This window comes from Drosophila innubila, assembly GCF_004354385.1.
Source record: "Drosophila innubila isolate TH190305 chromosome 2R unlocalized genomic scaffold, UK_Dinn_1.0 1_C_2R, whole genome shotgun sequence".
Taxonomy (NCBI): Eukaryota; Metazoa; Arthropoda; class Insecta; order Diptera; family Drosophilidae; genus Drosophila; species Drosophila innubila.
Genome location: NW_022995374.1, coordinates 5538997 through 5560000, shown reverse-complemented (window position 1 = coordinate 5560000; position 21004 = coordinate 5538997). Strand labels below are relative to the sequence as shown.

The 21004-nt window shown below is 39.7% G+C and overlaps 1 protein-coding gene and 1 long non-coding RNA gene across 2 annotated transcripts in view; both read left to right on the top strand.

Annotated features, from left to right (window-relative positions):
• Nucleotides 1-7559, top strand: part of LOC117785982 (zinc finger CCCH domain-containing protein 13) — a 21412-nt gene extending 13853 nt beyond the window's left edge. Inside the window, exons 7-13 of the mRNA XM_034624282.1 lie at nucleotides 864-936; nucleotides 2275-2702; nucleotides 3609-4361; nucleotides 6041-6200; nucleotides 6624-6764; nucleotides 6877-6953; nucleotides 7036-7559. Of these exons, the coding sequence (XP_034480173.1) occupies nucleotides 864-936; nucleotides 2275-2702; nucleotides 3609-4361; nucleotides 6041-6200; nucleotides 6624-6764; nucleotides 6877-6953; nucleotides 7036-7249 (1846 nt within the window). The 3' untranslated portion in view covers nucleotides 7250-7559. The remainder of the gene's footprint in view (nucleotides 1-863; nucleotides 937-2274; nucleotides 2703-3608; nucleotides 4362-6040; nucleotides 6201-6623; nucleotides 6765-6876; nucleotides 6954-7035) is intronic.
• LOC117783064 lies at nucleotides 7-385 on the top strand. The gene is made up of 2 exons (XR_004617345.1): nucleotides 7-79; nucleotides 200-385. It is a non-coding gene; the product is annotated as an uncharacterized LOC117783064 (long non-coding RNA).
• Nucleotides 7560-21004: the final 13445 nt, after the last annotated feature.

The following is a 21004-nucleotide window of genomic DNA, read 5'->3' as shown; positions in this document are numbered from 1 at the left end:
ATACGACTAGTGTGGCGTCTAATTGTCAAGTTCATAACCTTTACATAAATGCCGCCAGCGCAGCCTCCGCCAGCTATAGGTAAACATGCTCGTAGTCAGTCCCCTCACAATACTCCCATTAATCCCCACAAGTTCTATGTATTTGAATCTGACACAATTTGCTGTATCTATGTATCTGTATCTGTGTTCGTCTTTGCAGCGCACTGCCCCTTAGCATACCGTACATAAGTAGACCTTACCGGGCCAGCTACCGAAAGAGACTTGCGGATGTTACACGTCAAATTAAATAATAGATGCAGAAATTCTCCCCCTTTTCCCCGTTTCTTTTTTTTAAATCAATGTTTTCGTATTTGTTGTGCCATTAAATGTGCAACTTTATTCAAAATATGGACTATTTATTCAATTCTTGAGTCAGACATTATGCCATACCTCATTCAGTCATTCATTTAAAGACATTTAAAAGCTAACACAAAACTAACAGACACCTTATGCTTGCATAAAGTTGGCTTCCAAGTAAGTTGCCCTTTGTGACCTCATTGCAAGATTGCAACTTAACCCCAAACAGAAAGCAAACAAATAGAATGACTTTTAATTTACAACATAAATAACTTAGTTCAATTAATAACATTTAAAAATAATATTGTAACTATTAAAGTCAAATATTACGTATACGCAGAGTGAAGCTGACAACGCATTATTCTTTTGTTGCTTTGAGCCCATTGACATCTAGACAATTTAAGCACAGAGTTTTGAAATTGTTAAGGAAATTATTCTACTCTCTGCAACTGAGATTTTCTTAGAATCGAGTTAGATTCTTTTGAATTTTTGAACAGTTGAAAAATGTTCTAGAGTTTCGTCATAAGGTACATTCAGATTGTGCAGCATCTTTGTGCTGATGGCAAGGGGTTAAGGGAGACAAAGCAACTAGAACTTGAAGTAAGTTGACGCACATGCCACTGGGCTGCTGTTGTTGTTTGTGAAGGTGGTGTTGCTGAAAGCACCACTCAGTGGCTTCAATTCAATTTGCAGAGCTTCAATGACCTTTCGAATTCCGGGTAAAAAGGTTTCAACGAGTTGTTGTCGGTTTTATTGTGTGTTCTCTGCTATTTCCTTAATTTACTTTACTACAGCGACAACAATATTAAATCCTTTCGGTCACTTTGGGTTCAAAATTCTCAGTTATACCATAATTAAAACTTGATGCCATGAAGAGGCATCTGCTGGCCGACAATTGTTTAAATATTACGGCTCTTTTTACTCACTCGAACAATAAAATAAATACTCGAATATATGTGAGCTATTTGGTTTCACAGCTTGCTCGCATTTCATGCTTTTTTTCGCCATCATCGATTGTTTGCCAGTGAATGCAGCAGCAGCAGTTTTTTTCGCTCAGTTATTTGTTAACTTTTAAACAAGTGCGAAGCAATTAACCAACACAAATATACCACGGAAATCGTTGTTTCGCATTCATTTCATCAATTTATCAGATCACAATTTTTTTTGCTCATTTGCCTGTTTGTTTCAGTGTTTTTTGTTTTTTTTTTGTCAAACTGCAAGGGCATATTGAATGTAATCGATGCTAAAAGATAAAATACAAACTGTTGGCAACTCTGGTGCACAGTCAAACAAGATACTTTTATGGGGAGAAAGGCACTTAAGTTACAGCTTCTTTGCCTTTGCCTTTGCCCCAACATAATACTCAACTAATGAGCTTTTTGTGTACTATATTCTTTTTTCCAGTATTTTTTTGAGTAGCATTTAAAATGTGATAAGTGTGTGCTTTTGTTGTTGCTTTCTTTGTAGTAGTTGTAGTTGCTATTAATTTTTTGTGTTGCTTTGCCAAACTACCCTCCTCACCTTATCCACTATCCTGCTCCTAGCCAAGCTGTGCCAATTGGTTACATAATATCTTGTACTTAACTTTCCGCTACTTTTGTATAACTTTGCGATAATGTGAAATGTGAATTTAATTAGAAACTTTTGCGAGCGCATTGTTGGTTTTTTTCGTTTGTATTTTAATTGAATTTGGTTGCCTAATAAAAGAGCCTACGGCGGAGAATCAGGAATGTAAATAGTACTTACTCAGTTATATGTAGTCCTCGACAAGGACCTAGACTTTGACTCCAACTCCAGCTTTAGCTGCGACCCGAACTTGAACTCGTTACACAGATTTAAGCTAGTTAAAAGTTAGTTCATTAAGCGGTCGCGGATTTGTTAAAATGCGAGGAGCTTACAAAGTTTTGAGCCAGGTGTAAAGCACACTGAACACGGTAGATGAAACTGAAACTGAAACACTGGCAAAGGCAACACCAACAATGTAAATACAACAAATACAAAAGCAACAACAAATCGCAAAACCAAACAAAAAACAATAGCCTAAAAAAAATAGAAACAAAAACGAATCAACATTTTTCTAGCTACACAAGCCGCTTTCTAAACAAAAGCAAGAGCAGCGCCATTGTAACGCAACCCTCGCTATCCACGCCCACCGCCTCCTTTGATGAGGATGCCAACGGTACCGGCACCGGCGATGATTCGGACAGCCGCTACGGCACGGGACGTTCCCGTTATCTGGCCATGAAGGAGCGTCGCACTCGACTGGCGCGCAGTCGCTCCTCCCATCAGTTTGGCAACGACGACGACGATCTGGATGAGCCCGTGTCACCGACAACAGTCTCGCCATCCGCTTACTTGGCCTCAAGGTGCGCAGAGTAACCACAAACCAATTCAAAGCATCCAATTCCAAGTCCAAAACCAAAGCAATTATGAAAAGAAATGAATCCTAAACCAAAACTCAGTTGTATATAGGACGCTATCGGTTGTATATATCGCACATATCTTAAGTATATCTATATCTATAAATATATCTATATCTGGGCGCTTTCATTGTGCGTGTGCTCGTCCTCGTCCTTGTCCTCGTCCTTGTCCCTGCCTACCGCCCCTGTTCTACCAAATAGTCACGAGTGATTTTGATGAATATTTTTGTAATTTCTTATTTTTTACGAGTTTTTATATTTTTTTTTATGAGTTTTTCTGCGTGCTGGTCCCACGTTTACACGTTTACACGTTCTCGTTCTCGTTTCCGTTTATGTTGCACTCCACACACACTAATTTAAAGTTATAATTATACTTTTGATTTCGTTTTGAGTTCTTTATTATTTTCTTAAATTTTTATTTCAATTTTTTATGTGAAAAAAACAAAAGAATATGATTATCAGTTTATTTAGCGCGTTACAAATTAACCGAAATTAACAGGAAAAAAAAGCCATATTTGTATAGTTCTTTGACTGTCTGTCTCAAAGCAGTTCTCCACTCTGTACAAATCTCATGCAGACTCATGAATCGTTCATCATGCAGCTCCATTTCAGTTTCAGTAGCGCCTCATTCATCATCAAACGGCAGATATCCATTAGAAAGCAACCCAAGAACAAGTCACAAATAATGCAAACGAGAGTTGCTCGATGAGTTTCGCATATGTCGCATTGTTTGGCCAAGTGAGATCCTGCTGAATATACAGTTTGGATTGAAATTGTTAGACTAGTTGTGAAATGCATCGCTCAACTCTCGGCCAGGCAATCTTCAGCTAATCCTGCTCAAATATCTTACAGATACAGCGGCTATGGCAGCAGCGATCTGTCCCGCAGTCGCTCCACGCACGCTCTCAAGTCTCGCGACAATTCTCCACTCACGGATCGCAGTGCGGGATCGTCGCGCAGCGGTTTGGCCAGCACATCGGCGGATAACAAGGATGGGGAGGCGTTGAGCTCGTGGGCACGGTATTTGAAGAGCAAATATGGTAATAAGAGCTCAAAGGATGCGCCCAGCGGCAGCAGCGCTGGCAGCACACGCGACAGCCACGCCTCCTCGAGTACGACGGGGGCGGCGTCGCATGCGCACGGCGCTGCTGGCAGCCGGAGCACGGCCAGCGATGTGTCCCGACGATTGAGCTTGGGTTTGCCACTGCGTCAGGCCAACGAGCTGGCCTCATCCGATGATGACGGGTCAAAAAACGGGCTAGGCTCCCCTACGTCCCCTACGGTAGCAGCAGCAGCAGCAGCAGCCGGTATAACCGGAGTGGCAGGTACTATCCCTAAACAGGTGTACCTGCGCAAGCGCCAGCAGCTCTTCCAGTTGGGGGGCCGGGGGAGCGAGCCCGGATCCTTTACCTGGCCGCGCGGCCTCGCCGTCGGCCCGGACAATAGCATCGTCGTCGCCGACTCCAGCAATCATCGCGTCCAGGTCTTCGACTCCAATGGCATCTTTGTCAAGGAGTTTGGCGAGTACGGCAACGGCGAGGCTGAATTCGATTGCCTTGCCGGCGTGGCGGTCAATCGCATTGGCCAGTACATCATAGCCGATAGGTGAGTTCCATGCTTACCTGAATGTGTCCAACTGTCCAGCTATCCAACTGTCCAACTGTCCAGCTGTCCAACTGCTCAGCTGCATTTTAATTAAGTCCGAACAATAGTCCATGATTAATTCTCGGACTTAGCTTTAGATCCGGCTACATTGCGCTGCTGTCAGTCTGGTCCAGGTTCGGGTACGGGAGTGACTTGGTAATTGGCACGGCTAAGCGCATAATAGCCGCGTTAATGAGAAACATGTGCGTTGCGTTTCCAGCATCAGTTTAAGCCTCATGTTCACTGCTAACCTTTTTTTGTTGCCATGTATTTTTTTTTTTTTTTTTTTTTTTTTTTGGTATACTCCTACATACATGTATGTACGTGTATCTGGGAGGGCAATCTTCATGCTTCATCCGGGCTGTCATTGTCTGACGAAAAATCTCGTTAAGCACCATCGGTGTGCACGGCTCGGCTCTGCTCGGCTCATTGTGTGCCTCAACTTTGATTTTGCACGTTAAGCGGCTTAGCCAAAGCCGAACACCCCCAACACCCCCAAGATCCCAACACCCTGAAGCCCTAACACCCTAACCCCCTAACACCCAACCCAGAGCGTCAAATGCGTCACAATCTGTTCTTCCCCTGTCCATTCACATAAAGTTTTGACACAGTAATGAGCTCGACTACGGCCATTTTTTAATTAATGACAGCCAGAAGAGTTTTCACATTTTCATGCCCAGCTGCATACACGAAAAACTCTATTAAAGAAAACGCCTTTTAAATAAACAACAGAATATACAATATGTTTAGCATGCCAGCATTTTAAACAAAAGTAAAAATTCAATGTAATTTTTCCTACGTATTATCTTCATTATATATTTAAATATTCAAATTCAATCTAATTTTTCCTACTTATTATCTTCATTATATATTTAAATTAAATCAATAGTTAGTTCTTAGTCAATTTCCATATAATTTGCTAAAATTAAACCCCTTTTACATAATAATCAAGAGAATTGAAATCAAGAAATTCTACAAATTCTATTTTAAAATGAATGTATAAATAGGAGCATATTAAATTTCATTTATTTGAAAAGTGTTTGTATTAAAGAAATTTTTTTATTTTAATTAGGTATAATGCACATTATATAGAGTAAAGAGAAATATATTGTATGCAAATACGGAGATGGACAAAATTATTTACACAATGTGCATTCTTTTGTTTTATTCTTGGAAGTATATTAAAGAAAAAAACCTACAACAACACTTTATTTTGCAACACAAGTCGATCAACAAGATTATAATACTGTTTTAATAAAATGTATAATAAAATACATATTGTGTAAATAATTTTGTGGACCTCTTAAATATCTAAGAGTTTATGGAATTCTATATATTTTAAAAGTGCTAATTTTATTATAACAACACTTTATTTTGCAACACAAGTCGATCAACAAGATTATAATACTGTTTTAATAAAATGTATAATAGAATACTTATTGTCTAAATAATTTTCTTTAATATTTATATTTTATATTATAAATATATATATATTTTAAAAGTGTTAATTATAAATGAACCTTAAGATTTAAATGGGATATATTTTTGCTATATTGTATACTGAGTTAAAAGTTTGCATCATGTTGTCTGTTTGCATTTACACGAGCTGCCCTTCAACTGTCCTGTTTACTGTGTTGCAGATACAATCATCGCATACAAGTGCTTGATCCACAAGGACGCTTCCTGCGCGCCTTCGGTTCGCAGGGCACCGCAGATGGCAAATTCAATTATCCTTGGGGCGTAACAACCGATGCACTCGGCTTCATTTACGTTTGCGATAAGGAGAACCACAGAGTGCAGGTAATGGCTGCTTCTTTCCATTTGCATGCAAATATTTATAATCATCAGCAGCTCCAGACTGAGACCCAACACCAGACATCCAGACATCCAGACATATCCACAGAGCTGGAGCCACAGAGTCTTGCCCAATTTGTCACACTTGAGCTACGGCAGGCAGAAGGCAACCTCGGCATCAGGTTTTCAGGTTTTCAGCCTTCAGCCTTCAGCTTCAGCTTTTGATACGCCCACAATGAGGCTGGGCAATTTTCATGCGCTTAACTGCAATATATTCGTATACACTGATGGACTCTGGAATGAGCTCTGTGGATCTCTGAGAACTGAAAGTTTTTACCTCTTTTTTCATTTCTTTTCATTTAATTTTTTTTTTGAAATTCAAATAATAAAAAACATTTTGTTGCTGTCGTATCTTTTTTTTTTGGTCAGGTTTTCCAATCCGATGGTTCCTTCGTTGGTAAATTCGGTTCCTGCGGCCGTGGCGAGGGTCAGCTTGAACATCCGCATTATATAGCCGTATCGAATACGAATCGTGTTATTGTTTCCGATTCAAATAACCACAGAATTCAGGTGAGCATTTTTAATTAAAATATGCTTCAGATTTCACACACAAACACACACACACACACTATTATATATGTGAACTGCACTGTAACCTTTTTTTTTTATTTTTTTTTGGCAGATATTCGACGTTAATGGCAAGGTGTTGTCCACAGTGGGCGGTGAGGGCTCCGACGATGGCCAATTCAAGTTTCCACGGTAAGAAATGAAAAAAAAAGAAAAAAAAGAACACAATTTTAATTGGATTTCAATCGTTGACACGTCCATTGATTACTTACAGTGGCGTCGCTGTGGATGATCAGGGTTATATATTTGTGGCTGATTCGGGCAATAATCGCATACAGATCTTCAATCCCGATGGCAGTTTTCTGAAGACCTTCGGCTCTTGGGGCTCCGGTGACTCGGAGTTCAAAGGACTCGAGGGCGTGGCCATCATGTCGAACGGCAATATTTTGGTATGCGATCGCGAAAATCATCGTGTTCAGGTATTCTAAGTCACAAACACGACCACGACCACGTCCATAGCCAACGGCAACCTAGTGCATTACTTGGATTAACTATTTATGATTCAAATTTTAATTTCTTAACATTTTTATTTGAGTTCCCTTAAGACTTGAGTGCCACAAATTGAATGTCGACATTTCTAGGCCTAGAAATCAATCAATCATTTAAGTAGCAAACTCGGAAAATGAAAAAAAAATCGAAAAAACTTGTTAATACGAAGCAAAAAAGTAACTCTCTCTATGTATAAATATTTATTGAATAAAAAAAGCAAAGCGAAAACTCGTCAGAGTTGGAGTGAAAGAGCACTTGGTCCAATCATTTAAGCACACATAATGAATCCACTGCAGCTAGTTGCTCCTAATTGAGATTTATGTGCAATGCTGCCCCAACAAATTTCTACAGATTTCCACAGAGAACATTTGCTGTCAGCCCGACTGCCTGCCACTTTATTAAATTAAGATGTTTTCGGTTTGCAAAATGAAAGTTTTTGGTTCGCTCCGCATAAACTATATGGTTTAACAGATGTGTATATGTATACGAACATCAGTAACAGCAACAAGCACTGAAAGCAGCTGCAGATTTATGTGTAATCGCATAAATTTGTTTGCCAGCAAATGTTGAGCATACGCCATGTAGCACGGCTTGGAGTTGGAACAAATATCAAAGTGCTCAAGCGAACAAAACGCACAATATATACACTAACATAACTTTTACAATATTTATTATTTCATTCTTTAAATACTAACTACAAATAAGTTCTTTATATTTTAAAATCGTTAGCAAAAAAGTTTAAATTATATTAATATTTTGAGCTGGCAAATTTGAGAGCGATAATTTAATTGTAGTTTATTTATTTTATGTTGTGTTTAATTATTCAGCCAGAACTTCTATCAGCTGTTCGGTAAGTCCAGAGATTATAAAAATATTTTTATTTTAAATTTAAAAAAATTCTAGGTAGTAACTTTGCCAGGTGGATTATCAACTTGCTATTATAACTTTACAGAGTAGAACAAATCGACAACGACTACACACACACACATACACTTACACTTACACTTACATACACACACACATTTACAGACTAGCTCATACATACGAATAGCACAAAGTGAGTTTTATGTGATTAAAATGCATGTGAGTGTGTGAATGAATGAATGAATGAATGAATGAATGGTGAGTGTATGAGTATTGAGTGCTGCCTTCACTGTACAACTTTATGTGCTTCCCCTCGCAACCTTTAGTTCCCCTCTTGCCCAAAACTTGGCTTTAACGCATCGACGCCTTATTGCATAATAAACTTTGTTGATTTGCAGCAGTCGCAATTAACCTTTGATTGGCAGAAGTTGAGGCCCACAAATTACGGCACAAATGGCTATACTTCCCTAATGTCTTCTCCCTCCTCACTTTACGCTGCCTGCTGCTCTATCATATGCATTTGCTTATCTAATTGAATTAAATGCGAACATTTTGCATGTCACGCAGCGGCAACGCCTTTCAATTAGCGCTGGGCGTGGCAAGGTGCGGAGGGGGACTCACAGCACATGAAATGCAACATTTTAATCAACTTTGCGCATTATAAAGAGCGAGAGAGAGCTCGAGAGAAAGTGAGAGAAAAGAAAGTTGTGCGAATTTAAAGCGAACAATTTGCCAAAGTGACGTCGTTTTTTATTTTTTACTCACCGTTTTATCTTCCATTTTCAGCCTTTATTTTTATGGGCTGCACATGCGAGTTGTGGGCGTGGCAGCTGTGAAATAAAAGCAGCTACAAGTTGCGCGGCTCCATAAATTACAGTTTTCGGCAGAGGCAACACAGTCCCCGCCCCTTCCTTACATGTCTAGCAACAGCAACAAGAGAAGTAACAACAACAAGAACAACAACTGTGCACGATTCGATTTTTTTATGAGTTGTAATTTTTATTTGCCATATTTGCATGTATCACGTGCGACGCGACGTTGCGAATTTCATTTAAATTAACTACTGCGTCGCGGGGCGTGGCATTGAAACTGGCGGCATTGCGTTTAATTGGAACACGTTTTCGCATCAACAATAACAACAAACGTTTGCTCCTGTTCTTGTTTTATGACCTCACAATTTGCCAGCCAAATTGCAAAGTGATAAAAAATTATAAAACATTGTGAGCTGCGCTCAAAAGTATGCTACAAAAACTTACACTGCCTGAGAGCGGGAGTGAGCGAGATAGAAAGAGAGGGCAATCTAAGCAGTGGCAAGTTTAATCTTTTTACAGCCGCCGTCAAAGTGCCGTAACTTTTGATTTTCATCGTTTGCCGCTTCGATTTTCATTTGTTTGCACAAAATGCTCGGCACTTGCAACTGCCACAACACACACACACACACACACACACACACATACACATCGTCTCACAGTTTCACTTTGGCCTTGCTTGTTTGCGCTTTCAATAAACGCACGAAACCAATCCGTGCCCCAAACGGCGTGTGGCACAGTCAGTCGCTGCTGCCCCAAAATATCCGTTACCCTAAATCGCAGCTGACCCCTCGGTGCAATTGTGATGTGCGTTCGATTTTGTTGTGCTTGTTTCTGAGCGTTTTATGAGCTGGTAAAAGTTTATGTGGCATGCCCCCTAGCCAACTATTGCCACACACACATCTACACCAACGCCAACACAAACACAGAATAAATTTCCCCAGTGCACTTTAAGCGAAAAGTTGCATAAAGGCGAAATTGTTCAGTTTTCACATTTGTTTTCCCCATTTTGGCAGCTGCCGCACATTGAGCATCTTGCAACACGGCTGCAAGGTATAAGCAGAATTCTTACTAGCGTCATTAGTAAGCAACTGCCTCAGAATAAGTTAAATACCTTTATCGTATCGTCTGTTGAATTTTCCGTTTCTGTTTCTGTTTCGATTTCGCTTAGGTTTTAATTCCTCTAAGCGTTTGTTGCCCCAGCTGCGTGGCAAACCCTTTTTGCTTATTACTTTTATGTTGCAATGCCCCTTTTTTTAATTTTTCCACTCGGCGCACAATAAAATACGGCTGAGCCTGGCCAGCTTTGGATTTGCCTTGCCTGATTGTGGGTCAGCGCCAACAGAAGCAACAGCTGGCAGAGTCACCTTTTTTATTTCTTTCTTTCTCTTTTACTTTTTTTTTTTGGCTGTGTGGCAGTTAAGTGTAAAAAATGCTTAATGCCTTCGACAGCCGCACACTCCAAATAAACAAGCTTTCAGGTCAGTTCCACACACAGAGTAGAAGAGAGAGAGAGAGAGAGAGAGAGAGAGAGAGCGAAAAATAGAAGTATAGAAAAAGGTAAGGCCACTCAGTTTCAATCAAAAATTACGCGCCAACGCAAAAAGAAAAAAAGTCAATTCGAAAAGCGTTCAAATTGGTCTGGATTTGTTCTATTTGTTATACTCTAAAGCAAGAGAGAGTATGTTGCTGATGTCTGCTCATATGATACCATAGAAATAGCTACATTTTATTCAAAAACTAAAGTTACAATCAAAGACCTTAATCATTATAAGTTATATTATAAACATTACTTGGTAATGACTATATTTAAATTTTTTTAGATTTTTCATCAAGCCTAATCACTAGTTTTGAGTAATTTAATAAAATCATTATTATTAATCAATAATCAAGAATAATCATTATTGTTTTTGATCAATTATAATGATGATTTTTGATTTATATTTTTTTTATCAAAAAGAATGATATTAAATTACTCCAAACTAATGGTAATCATTGAAAAGAAAACGTAAAAAATCAGAAATTTTAATAATCATGGTGGAAATAAAGAGATTGTAAAATTACTAATATTTTGTCGTGAATCATTTTTATTCTAGGACAATTGGTGCTTTTCTTATTTAAAAAAAAATTATTATTTACGTTCCCTGGTTGCAATCTAAAGTGGAATTAGTTAAAATGTTAGTTTCTTGATAGATTTTCAGCTAGCTTAATTTCCAGAATCTGCCATGCTAAACATCTTTATTCCATAGTTATCTCAACAAGAGTATTTCATCTACTCCACAAAGACAGAAAACTGTTTTCACTCGTTGCTTTTTTGGGGCGTGGGGGATTTTCTATTATTGTTGCTGCTGCTGGCTGCCCAGTCAGTTAGCTGGAAATGTGGAAAATGCGACCTAATACTCGCATGGCGAATGCTCAGACACAAGTGTAGGCAGTCTTAACCTTTTGTGTGTTTTTCTATGTGTATGTGTGTGTGTGTGTGTGTGTGTGTGTGTGTGTGTGTGTGTGTCTGTGTGGGAGCCATCTCTGGAGTTCCATTTGGTTTCCGTTTCCGTTCTGTTGCTCGTTCGACAGGGGCGTTTGTCCGTTGCACTTGGCGGTACGTTTAATACCACTTCAGTGACTTTTTATGGCCATACAAATGTGTGTATGTCTCTCTGTGTGTGTGTGTGTATTGGTGTATGTGTGTGTGTGTGTATGGACTTGGCAATTCACTTGCCGTTTTTGTGTTCATTTGGACTTAACCTTGCCATTTGTCTACTGCTGTTGTTGCTTTTGCTTTTGCTTCAGTGTTTTGTTTTAGTTTTTGCAACGTGTCAGACATTTTTATATGCAGCAAGCACATCAACAAACACAACAACAACTTTTCAGTTTTATTATTTCCATTTGCCTGCTTTTGTTTTCATTGCCGGCAGCGTCATGAAAACATTTGCGACAGCATCTGCATGCATTTAAATAAATATTTTAATAAATAAAATGGTCAGCTCAAGTCGTGGCCACAGCTGTGCAATTTGCCAGCCAAGCGTCCTCTCATCCCTTGGGGATCGTCACTCAACAGCAGCAGCAACAACAACAATTGACTGAGTGACTGAGTGACCTTTTCAATGGCTTTAAGTGGCAAATACGAGTAGTATAATATAAGGCTGTGCAGTCGGACACTGAAGCAGACACATGCAACTTGATTTCTGGCATCACTTTAATTTCAATTGAATGTTACTGTTCAATGGGAAAGAGTTTTCAATCAACGCTTTTTCAATGCTGGCCAAGCACCAAAAAGTTGAATTATAAACTAAATCTCAAGCAGCTGCAGCTACAACAGTTAACAGTTCAAGCAAGAAATGTTTTCCAAGTTTGGAGAACGGTCAATAGAAGGAACATATTATCCTTCTCCCTCTCTCTCACTCTCTCTCTCTTTCTGTCACTCTCTGTTGCTCTTTAGGGAGCTAACCCTGTGGAACCTGTGTAAATACAAGTGCAATAGATAACACTGTCGGTCCTTGTGTGTGAGTCAGGTTGTTCATGCAACTTACACTAGGTTCGAGGGCAAAACAAAGGTAGAGAGACAGGGAGTGGGACAGGATGAAGGACACAGTGGGTGTGGATCGAGAGCGCATTGTGAAGTGCTTTTTAGTTTACGTAAATCAAAGTGAGGGAAAATTAAACTTCAAACTAAAAGCTGCTTACAGTTTCGAGCATTAAATGGATTTTGACAAATGGTAGGGACGAGTGTGTGCTGCTTCAACTAGAGATGTGCATTGAGTCGATATCAAAAAGTGTTTAACGAACAGACAGGTATTGAACACTTAATTGGTCTTTAAATTATTCTGATATAGTTGAAAACTTATTTCTCCGTTCAATGCAGCTTATAGCTACTTGCTACTTATTATTCTATACTCTTTATTTAATAGTTGCAGATTATATTTAATTATTTCTTGTTGTAAATATTTAATATAAATGTATTTGCTTGTTAAACTGATTGCAATTTCTTTCTCGTTAGTAATTAGTTACTTATCACAAATGACTCGATGTGCCATAGTTGTATATTATTTTGGACTTGTTGTTCCTATCAAGTAGAGCTTTAATTCTTGTCAAACGGTTATGAATATATGGCAATTTGTTACTCGCTAATTTCTTAAATTTATTATTTCATTCAATTACTTCATTACTCGTTACCTTCAGATACTCCTTGTTTTTATCAAAGGGAGCAGCAATCTCATTTTATTCCTCGCAATAGCTACTCGCTGATTTAAGCAAAGAGAGCTGATATCTGAGTTTTTTACTCGCTACTGGCTTAAATGGCCTTACTCGTTAGTTTCGGCTACTCGTTGTTTTCAACAGAGAGAGCTGCAATTTTATTTCATTACTCGCTGGACTTTTTACTCGTTATTGTACTCGCCACTTTACTCGTTACTTTACTCATTACTTTACTCGTTACTTTACTCGTTACTTTACTCGTAACTTAACTTGTAACTTGTCTCGTTACTTTACTCGTTTCTTTGCCCTCAAATAGCAATTTCCAAATTGCTAATAATCAATCGCTGCATGGTCTCATCTCTAGCTGAAAGAATGTTGCTGCCGTTGCTGAAGCCAAATTGCAATTTCGCAAGTCTGGCATTGACTCTGGCTTTGCTCTTGTTGGTTTGGTCAGCATTAAGCAATTACATTGATTGTTTCTGACGGCTGTGCAATGTGAAAGCAATGAGCTAACGTATCCATCCGATAGCCATATTCTGGAGCACACCATGAAATGGGGGACTTAAAGGTGTCGAAGTCGCTTAGCTACGTCACCTCGCAGCAGGAGCATTGGCATTGTTCTTATTGTTATTTCAGCTGTTATTGTTGGCGAATTAACATTTATCATACGCCACGTGAAACTCATTTATCACACAACCGCTTGGTCGCCTTTGCACAAAAACAAAGGAATCGCCTTGTCCTTATTCGACTTGAATTCGGAAGCGAATTCAGATACAGATACAGCTGCGTAGACGTATTGATATTTGTTTTGCTGCCGCGATTCATCAAATCGGGCAACTTTCTAATGCCTATGTTAATAAAAGCCAGATGGACAGATAGCTATGAGTGGACAAAAGGAAAGGAAAGGGAAAAGCAACAGGAAGACAAGACACACAAATCTCACAACATTGACCTTGGCCAGGAGTCACAGTCGTTTACACAACATGCCAACGTTGTCCTGTTCCGTTCTGTCCAGTTCCTTGCTATCCTATGTCCTGTCTTGGGGCTTATTTCGAGCATTTGATTTATATTTAAATGCCTATTGAGGTCAAGTCGTGTTCATAACTCTTTGTATCGACGCACTCACACTCGCTCCCCGTTGACCGCAATTTATCATAGCCCATCCTGGCCTAAACCCAGAGCCATAGTCTGAGCCAAGTTCTGGCTGCGTGTTAAATTAAAAATTCCCTTTTGTGGGCGCTGCTTAATAAAATCAATGTCAAGGCTCGCATAAATGCGAGTTTATAAGTATGTCCAGAAGACAGCAGACTGTTTTCTTTCTCTTTCTCGCACTCTCTCTAGCTTTTTCTTGCTTTTGCTGTTAGTTAAAAACGCTTTAGCCGTAGACAATCCTTTCGAGCTGCGGTCGCATGTTAATCATGTTTCTGGCAGCCTTATTTATTGCCTGTGTAAAATGAATTTACCTAAAGGTAGCAGTGTGTTCTTCCTGCTCTCTCTCTCTTCCTCTCTCTCTCTCTCTGTAGCTCTCACGTGCGATTTTATTGAAAGGTTGCTCATAGTTGTCGCTGAAGGTGGCATCTATTACAAATTTATGACCAACTTTGACACAAGGCATCGCAGCTTTTCTCCTTCTTCTTCTCCTTCATTTTCCTTTCTCCTTTTAATAATAATAATATTTCTTATTCACTTTCTTTTTGATTGCCATTGATTCGTTACACTCGCAGTTGTTGCAATTTGTATGCAAAGTGAGCTATTATCGTTGCATGCTGCATGCAGCATGTTGGGCGTGGCAGCCGCATACTATATGCAACATTTAAATTTAAATTTATACAATAAAGGCCAAAAATGCAAATGGCCAGCAACAATTGGAGCAGACATTGTTTTCTCTAACATAAGCCTGCGATTAAACACACGAAATGTGAATCAAGAATTTAGCACACGGCGTCAAGCGGCAACACTGTATGCCACATTAACTGTAAATGTAACTGTACACGTTACCCGTACCCGTACCCGTACTCGTTACTATATATAGCCAGCGATTAGTTTGAACACGCCAACACTTGAGTTAGTTGGCTTACTGGTTTCTCGGTTGCCTGGTTGAATGGTTGACTGCTTGACTGGCTACTTGCTCGCTTGTTTGGCTAGTCGTTATTCTAAATGTGCCACCAACCACCAACCAACTAACTACCTCCGTCCCGCTCTAACAAATGCGCGCTGGCCTTTCCGGTTCATGTTACGCGGTGGCAACAACAACAACAACTACAACACAAGCAACAAAGTCTGTTGCATGTTTAAGCTGAAAATTGATATTAAATGCTTTGGCATAAAAACATAAAATGATTTCGTTAAATTTTTTGCGCTTGTGCCACGTTTACGTTACGTTCCGTGCATAATGAAGGTATTTTAGCTGTTGGTCAACACCAACACCGAGACACACACACACACACACACACAACGATCCATTTCGACCCATTGCGACTCTGATATATGCAGTGCCATTTGTTAGGCCTGCTGATTGTGCAAGAAATCCAACACTTGGCCAACACTTTGGCCAACACTTTGGCCAGGGGTTCAGCTTGAGTTTGAGTTTGAGTTTGAGCCTCGACTGGATTCTGACCTGGCCGATTGGTCAGCCGTTGCAAATTAATTTGGGATTTTGCGTCTATTTGTTTGCCACATATATGCCTACTCCCTCTCAGTGTCTCACTCTCTCACTCTCACTCACTCACTCTCTCTCTCTCTCTTTGTCTGCTGCCTCGCATTCATCACAATCACACGGCCCTGGCTCGAGAGCCGCTTGCAGATAAAATTTATGTGTCCTGGCGGGCCACATGCATTCGTGGCCAACTGGCAACTGGTAACTGGCAACTGGCGTCTGGACATGGATATGAACATGGACATGGACAGGCACGTGGACATTTCAAATGCTGCCAAAGCTCAACTGACATTTGATATATTGGACCAGGGCAGAGAGACCGTTGAAGTTCGTTTCGGTTTCAGGTTCAGTCTCTCGTATTTTGAGGTCCTTTTCAACAGTTTGCCAGTTTGCGTATACGTTTTGTAACTGTAACTTTCTCTCCACTTCTCTTCCTTTCACTCTCGTATGCTTTGCATGTGTAATTGCTGTGCTGAGAGGTCTGTACTCGTAAGTGGGCTGTGCTATTTAATTGATGACCAGCACTGTCCAGTGTTTCAGCCATTGCGGTTAGTTTAACTTGCATTTAAATTTCTAAATATTAATTGAATACCATTAAAGACAACGTTTAGCAGCAAGGCTGCCAAATCGTTACATTATTGGGAGATTCGGATCGATGATTTTAAGCATAAAGAAAGACATGATTTTTACAAGAAATCTAAAGGCCTCAAAATCAAGTTTAAAGTGTCGTTTTATACTAATTAAGATGCAATGAGTTGATTACATGAAAAAAATTGGGATTTAAAATTTTGAATTTTCCAAATTTCAAAGGGGCTTCAATAGTCGAAAAAAAAATTTTTTTTTTAATTAACAAAATTTGAATACAGAATAAATTAAGAGGCCAAACCATGATCAAAATGACATTCTGCTTGAAAATCGGTTCATTTTTGATGAAGTTACGAGAGATCAAAGTTTTTGAAAAAATGTCAAGGGGTAGGTATGGAAAATTGGATGTTAGATGGCTTAGAATCGAAAAAATATCAAATTTTCTAAATGATAAAAATTTAAATGCAGAATCAATTAAGAGGCCAAACCATGATCAAAATGACATTCTGCTTGAAAATCGGTTCATTTTTGATGAAGTTACGAGAGATCAAAGTTTTTGAAAAAATGTCAAGGGGTAGGTATGGAAAATTGGATGTTAGATGGCTTAGAATCGAAAAAATATCAAATTTTCTAGATGATAAAAATTTAAATGCAGAATTAATTAAGAGGCCAACCCATTATCAAAATGACATTCCGCTTGAAAATCGGTTCAGTTTTGATCGAGTTATGACAGTTTAAAGTTCTATTCAGAATCACTTTGTAGCCTTGTTTAGCACTTTAGCATTATGAAGTCCATTTGGTGTAAGCCTTTTAGAGGCAGCGAACAGTTGACTCAATTGGCCATTTGTCACATCGTATCTCTCCCTTAATGGACTCTCGAGTCGAATAGGCACGTTGTCTGTCTGTTTTGGCGGAATCATGTTGCCAAAAAAATATAGCGATAAATGCAACGAGGGGCACACAAAGTGACGCCAACTCGAAACGTGCCAAAAATTAACAAGAACGTTGGACAAACATTGAAACAGATACTGAAACAGATACAGTTGCTGGCAAAGACTGAAAGAGACTGAGGACAACAAACAGCTGAGGCAGGAAATGGCAAAGGGGGAGACAGATGAGGAACGAGGAGTGTGGCAACTATTGGAGGCAAGTGTCAAAGCATTTAGCATGCGCTGAATTTTAATTCCACACTTTGCACTGCAATCAAAAGAAATTAAGCAACAACACGCCCACATTTTGATGGGGTGTGCGAGGTGTCAACTCTGTGTTGCATGCCTCGTGCCACGTGCCACGCCCAAGCTCTGCTCTGTTGACTGTAATTAGCACACTCTGATTTGTATTTGGCTAACAATAAAATGACAGCTTTCGGCTAAATGGCACGCAACGTTACGGCCAACAGGCCCAAACAACTGAGCTGACCTGCCACGTCCGGGCTGGGAATGGGTGCGGAATGGGTTCGGAATGGGTCCGGAAATGCCAGCGCAGTTGGCGTGCGCTCATTTCGATTGCATGTTGACTGAAGCTAGGAGCCAACAGCCAACAGCCAGCAACTCTGCCCCACGGCTATTCGCAATAAATTCCAATAAACGAGTGCAGCCTTGGCCAACTCCTCGTTCCTCAACAGGTTCTGGTTTGCTGCAGTTGAGCAGAAATATGATAGCCGCTAATTAACGCCCACGGAAGCAACGACAGAACTGGAGCAGCTCCAGCCAGAGCAGGAGCAAGTGGAGAAGCAGTTGGAGTTGGTAAAGCGGTGACCATTTTGCGGTTCATTAGGGAGCTGCATTTTATGCGTTATATGTGTACCGCATTTGAAAGTGACCCTTGCTCATCGTTCCCGTTTTCTTTCTTTACTAGCAGCTGGCATTTTATTTCATTTCATCTGACTGTAAATTAGAGCGGGCATTTTTAATGCTGCCAGCAAAAAGATAAACGAGCTGGTCGAGCTCATAGCAATGGAGTTCATTAAAATAAAATAAAAAAATATTTGTTACAGTAAAAAAAAAGACAAAAAAGTGTATGTGTGTGTATGGGAGATGTGCGTGTGTGTGTGTGTGTGTGAGCCGGCAAATGCAATGAAATTGCCTATGATAAGAAAAAACTCTACAGCACACGCTGCGTATACGTTATATTGCGTATAAGAGTGAACTGTTTGTATAAGAGAACACGCCTTGACGTAAAAGCTGTGTAGACAGAAAAAAGGTGAGAGCGGGAGGTAGAGAAAGAGAGAGAGAATAGCTATCAGCGATTTCACTTTTAAAGGTAAACACACACGCACAAAAAAACAACAACAAATGTGCGTGTAGAGTTTTTTTTGGGCAGCAAACCAAAGCGAATCAAAATGTGAACAAAAAGTGTAACAAATGGGCAAACAGAGGAGTGCAAAAAAAAAAATCGAGAGCGGGAACAGGTAAAGCAAAAGGCCAAAAGCAAAATGTAATGTTAAAAGGTGTGAAAAAAAGAGGAATTAGGGAGAATGTTTAAATGTTTTCGGAACATGCAATACGAACAAACCCAAATTTCGCGTCTAAAAAGTCAGCGAAAGATTAAACCAGCTTGAAAAATGAAAGTCACCACAAAAAGAAAGCATGTTATAAACGATCTATTCAAGTGAGAACGACTTGAAGATACCCTGCAAGGCCTAGAGTATACAAATACTTGGAGCATTGAGGTGTAAAATATTTCTATTTAAATAGAAGATGCCCTCTCCGGGTTAATAGGGCTGTACAATTCGGTTATTTACATATGCTTAAATAAATGAAAGGCAGATATAGTATCAAACATAATGGCAACCTTTTAACTTATTTTATACAGGGTACTTGTGTCAAAGTTTAACAACCAAAGACTTTGAGCTTGACTTTGATTATCTTGCTGTGATTTCAATTGATTGATTTATTAAATTGCCTTAGCAAGACTAATATTAACTACACTTTAAATTGAATTCAATGTATAACGCTTTAATTATCAGATTAATCTACACTTTGAGGCATATAACTGAAAGGCAATGAAATTAAAAATATGGCTTAACAAATTGTAAAATGATTTTAAGAAAATTGTGTAACTCCGAAACTCTTGATTCTCAGTTGATGTTGTTGAAATCGTTGTCTATTGTTAGCTTCCTTCACTGCCAGAGGCACCAAAGTGCATTGTGGCAAATTGTATTGCCTGAACAGATGCAGCTACCGGCTATCCTCTCTCCCCTCTTCACTCTTCCCTCTCCCCACGCAACGCCTTCCCCTAGTAAGTGTATGTGCAAATTATACTGCAGAATGCGGCTGCGCTACATTAAATTTCAATTTCATGTTCATTTATCGCGACTGAGCAAGGGTCTACAATGGTGGAGAGGGGGGTGAAGTGGGGGGCAAGGAAGTATTGTGGACTGTGCACGGAAGTCACAATGTCAGTGGCTGAACTTAGCCAAGGCCGCAGCTAGGCGAAAACTTTCTGGCCAAGTGCACAAAACTTGGCGAAGAGAGGTTGGTAGTGAGTAAAGGGGAAGGGGAGGGAGGGGCTGGGGAATCCGCTTTTATACGCAAGTGTTTGCCAAGTAAATATGTAAAACCAACAAGCGCAATAACTGCTACACACACACAAACACACACACACATACATATGCATGTTGCATAAAAATTAAGTGAAATGCACTTGTAGCAGTGGCAACAACAGCAACAACAACAAGTGGGCAACGCAGAAAATGCAACAGTCGACAGGAAGTTCCGTTATGCGTTGAACGCCAAAGTCACGCCGACTGCGCATCCCTACCTCCCTCTTTTCTCGCCTTCCTTTTCGTTCCTTTGCTTTTTTTCTTGAGCAACAGCAACATCAATGCGCCTGGACGCCCAGCAGCAGCAACAACACTTGCAACAACAACAATTGTTGAAAGTTTTTCCAGCAAGTTTTATTTTAGTTGCAATTTTTGTTGGTGCTTCAGCTTAGCCAAGGGCTTGAGCATGTGCAAGTTGGCCAGCTGAAACTTTAAGCCCGAAATGTTGTCGCTGCTGCTGCTGTTGTCGCTGTTGTTGTTGTTGTTGATGATGCTGCTGTTGCTGCTGTTGCTGCGTACGTGTTGGTGTTCATTACGTACGTGTCCTTTTTGGTATTTCGCACAAGTTGCGAGCTTGCCACGAGCTGGACACGTCCTGGCTACAGTTGCTGAGGATGACATAAGCAGATAAGATTTGACGCATTTTGCAATTTGATTAGACTCAAATGTGTGCAGTAACTAGTTGCAACAGACAGCTGGCAGATTACAGAAGACAGGTGGCAGGTGTCAAGTTACTGTTACTTAAATTTCTCTTTAATATTTCTTTTAATTAAGACACATTTTTTTAGCTGCTCTCATTGACTGCCAGCTTTTTGGCCGTCTTAACTGAAGCTGAAGTCGTGTTGCAAATTACGCCAGGTTGCTTGCTTTCAATGCTTTCAATGTGCCACACAATGTGGCTGCTGGTTAAAAAGACATAGGACTATGGGCAATTCTAACATTTTTAAGGCCATAATTCATTTTTGAATATTACAATCTTGAATAATATATATGATATCGAACTTTTACACTAAAACAAGCATATTAAACCGAAATAAATACA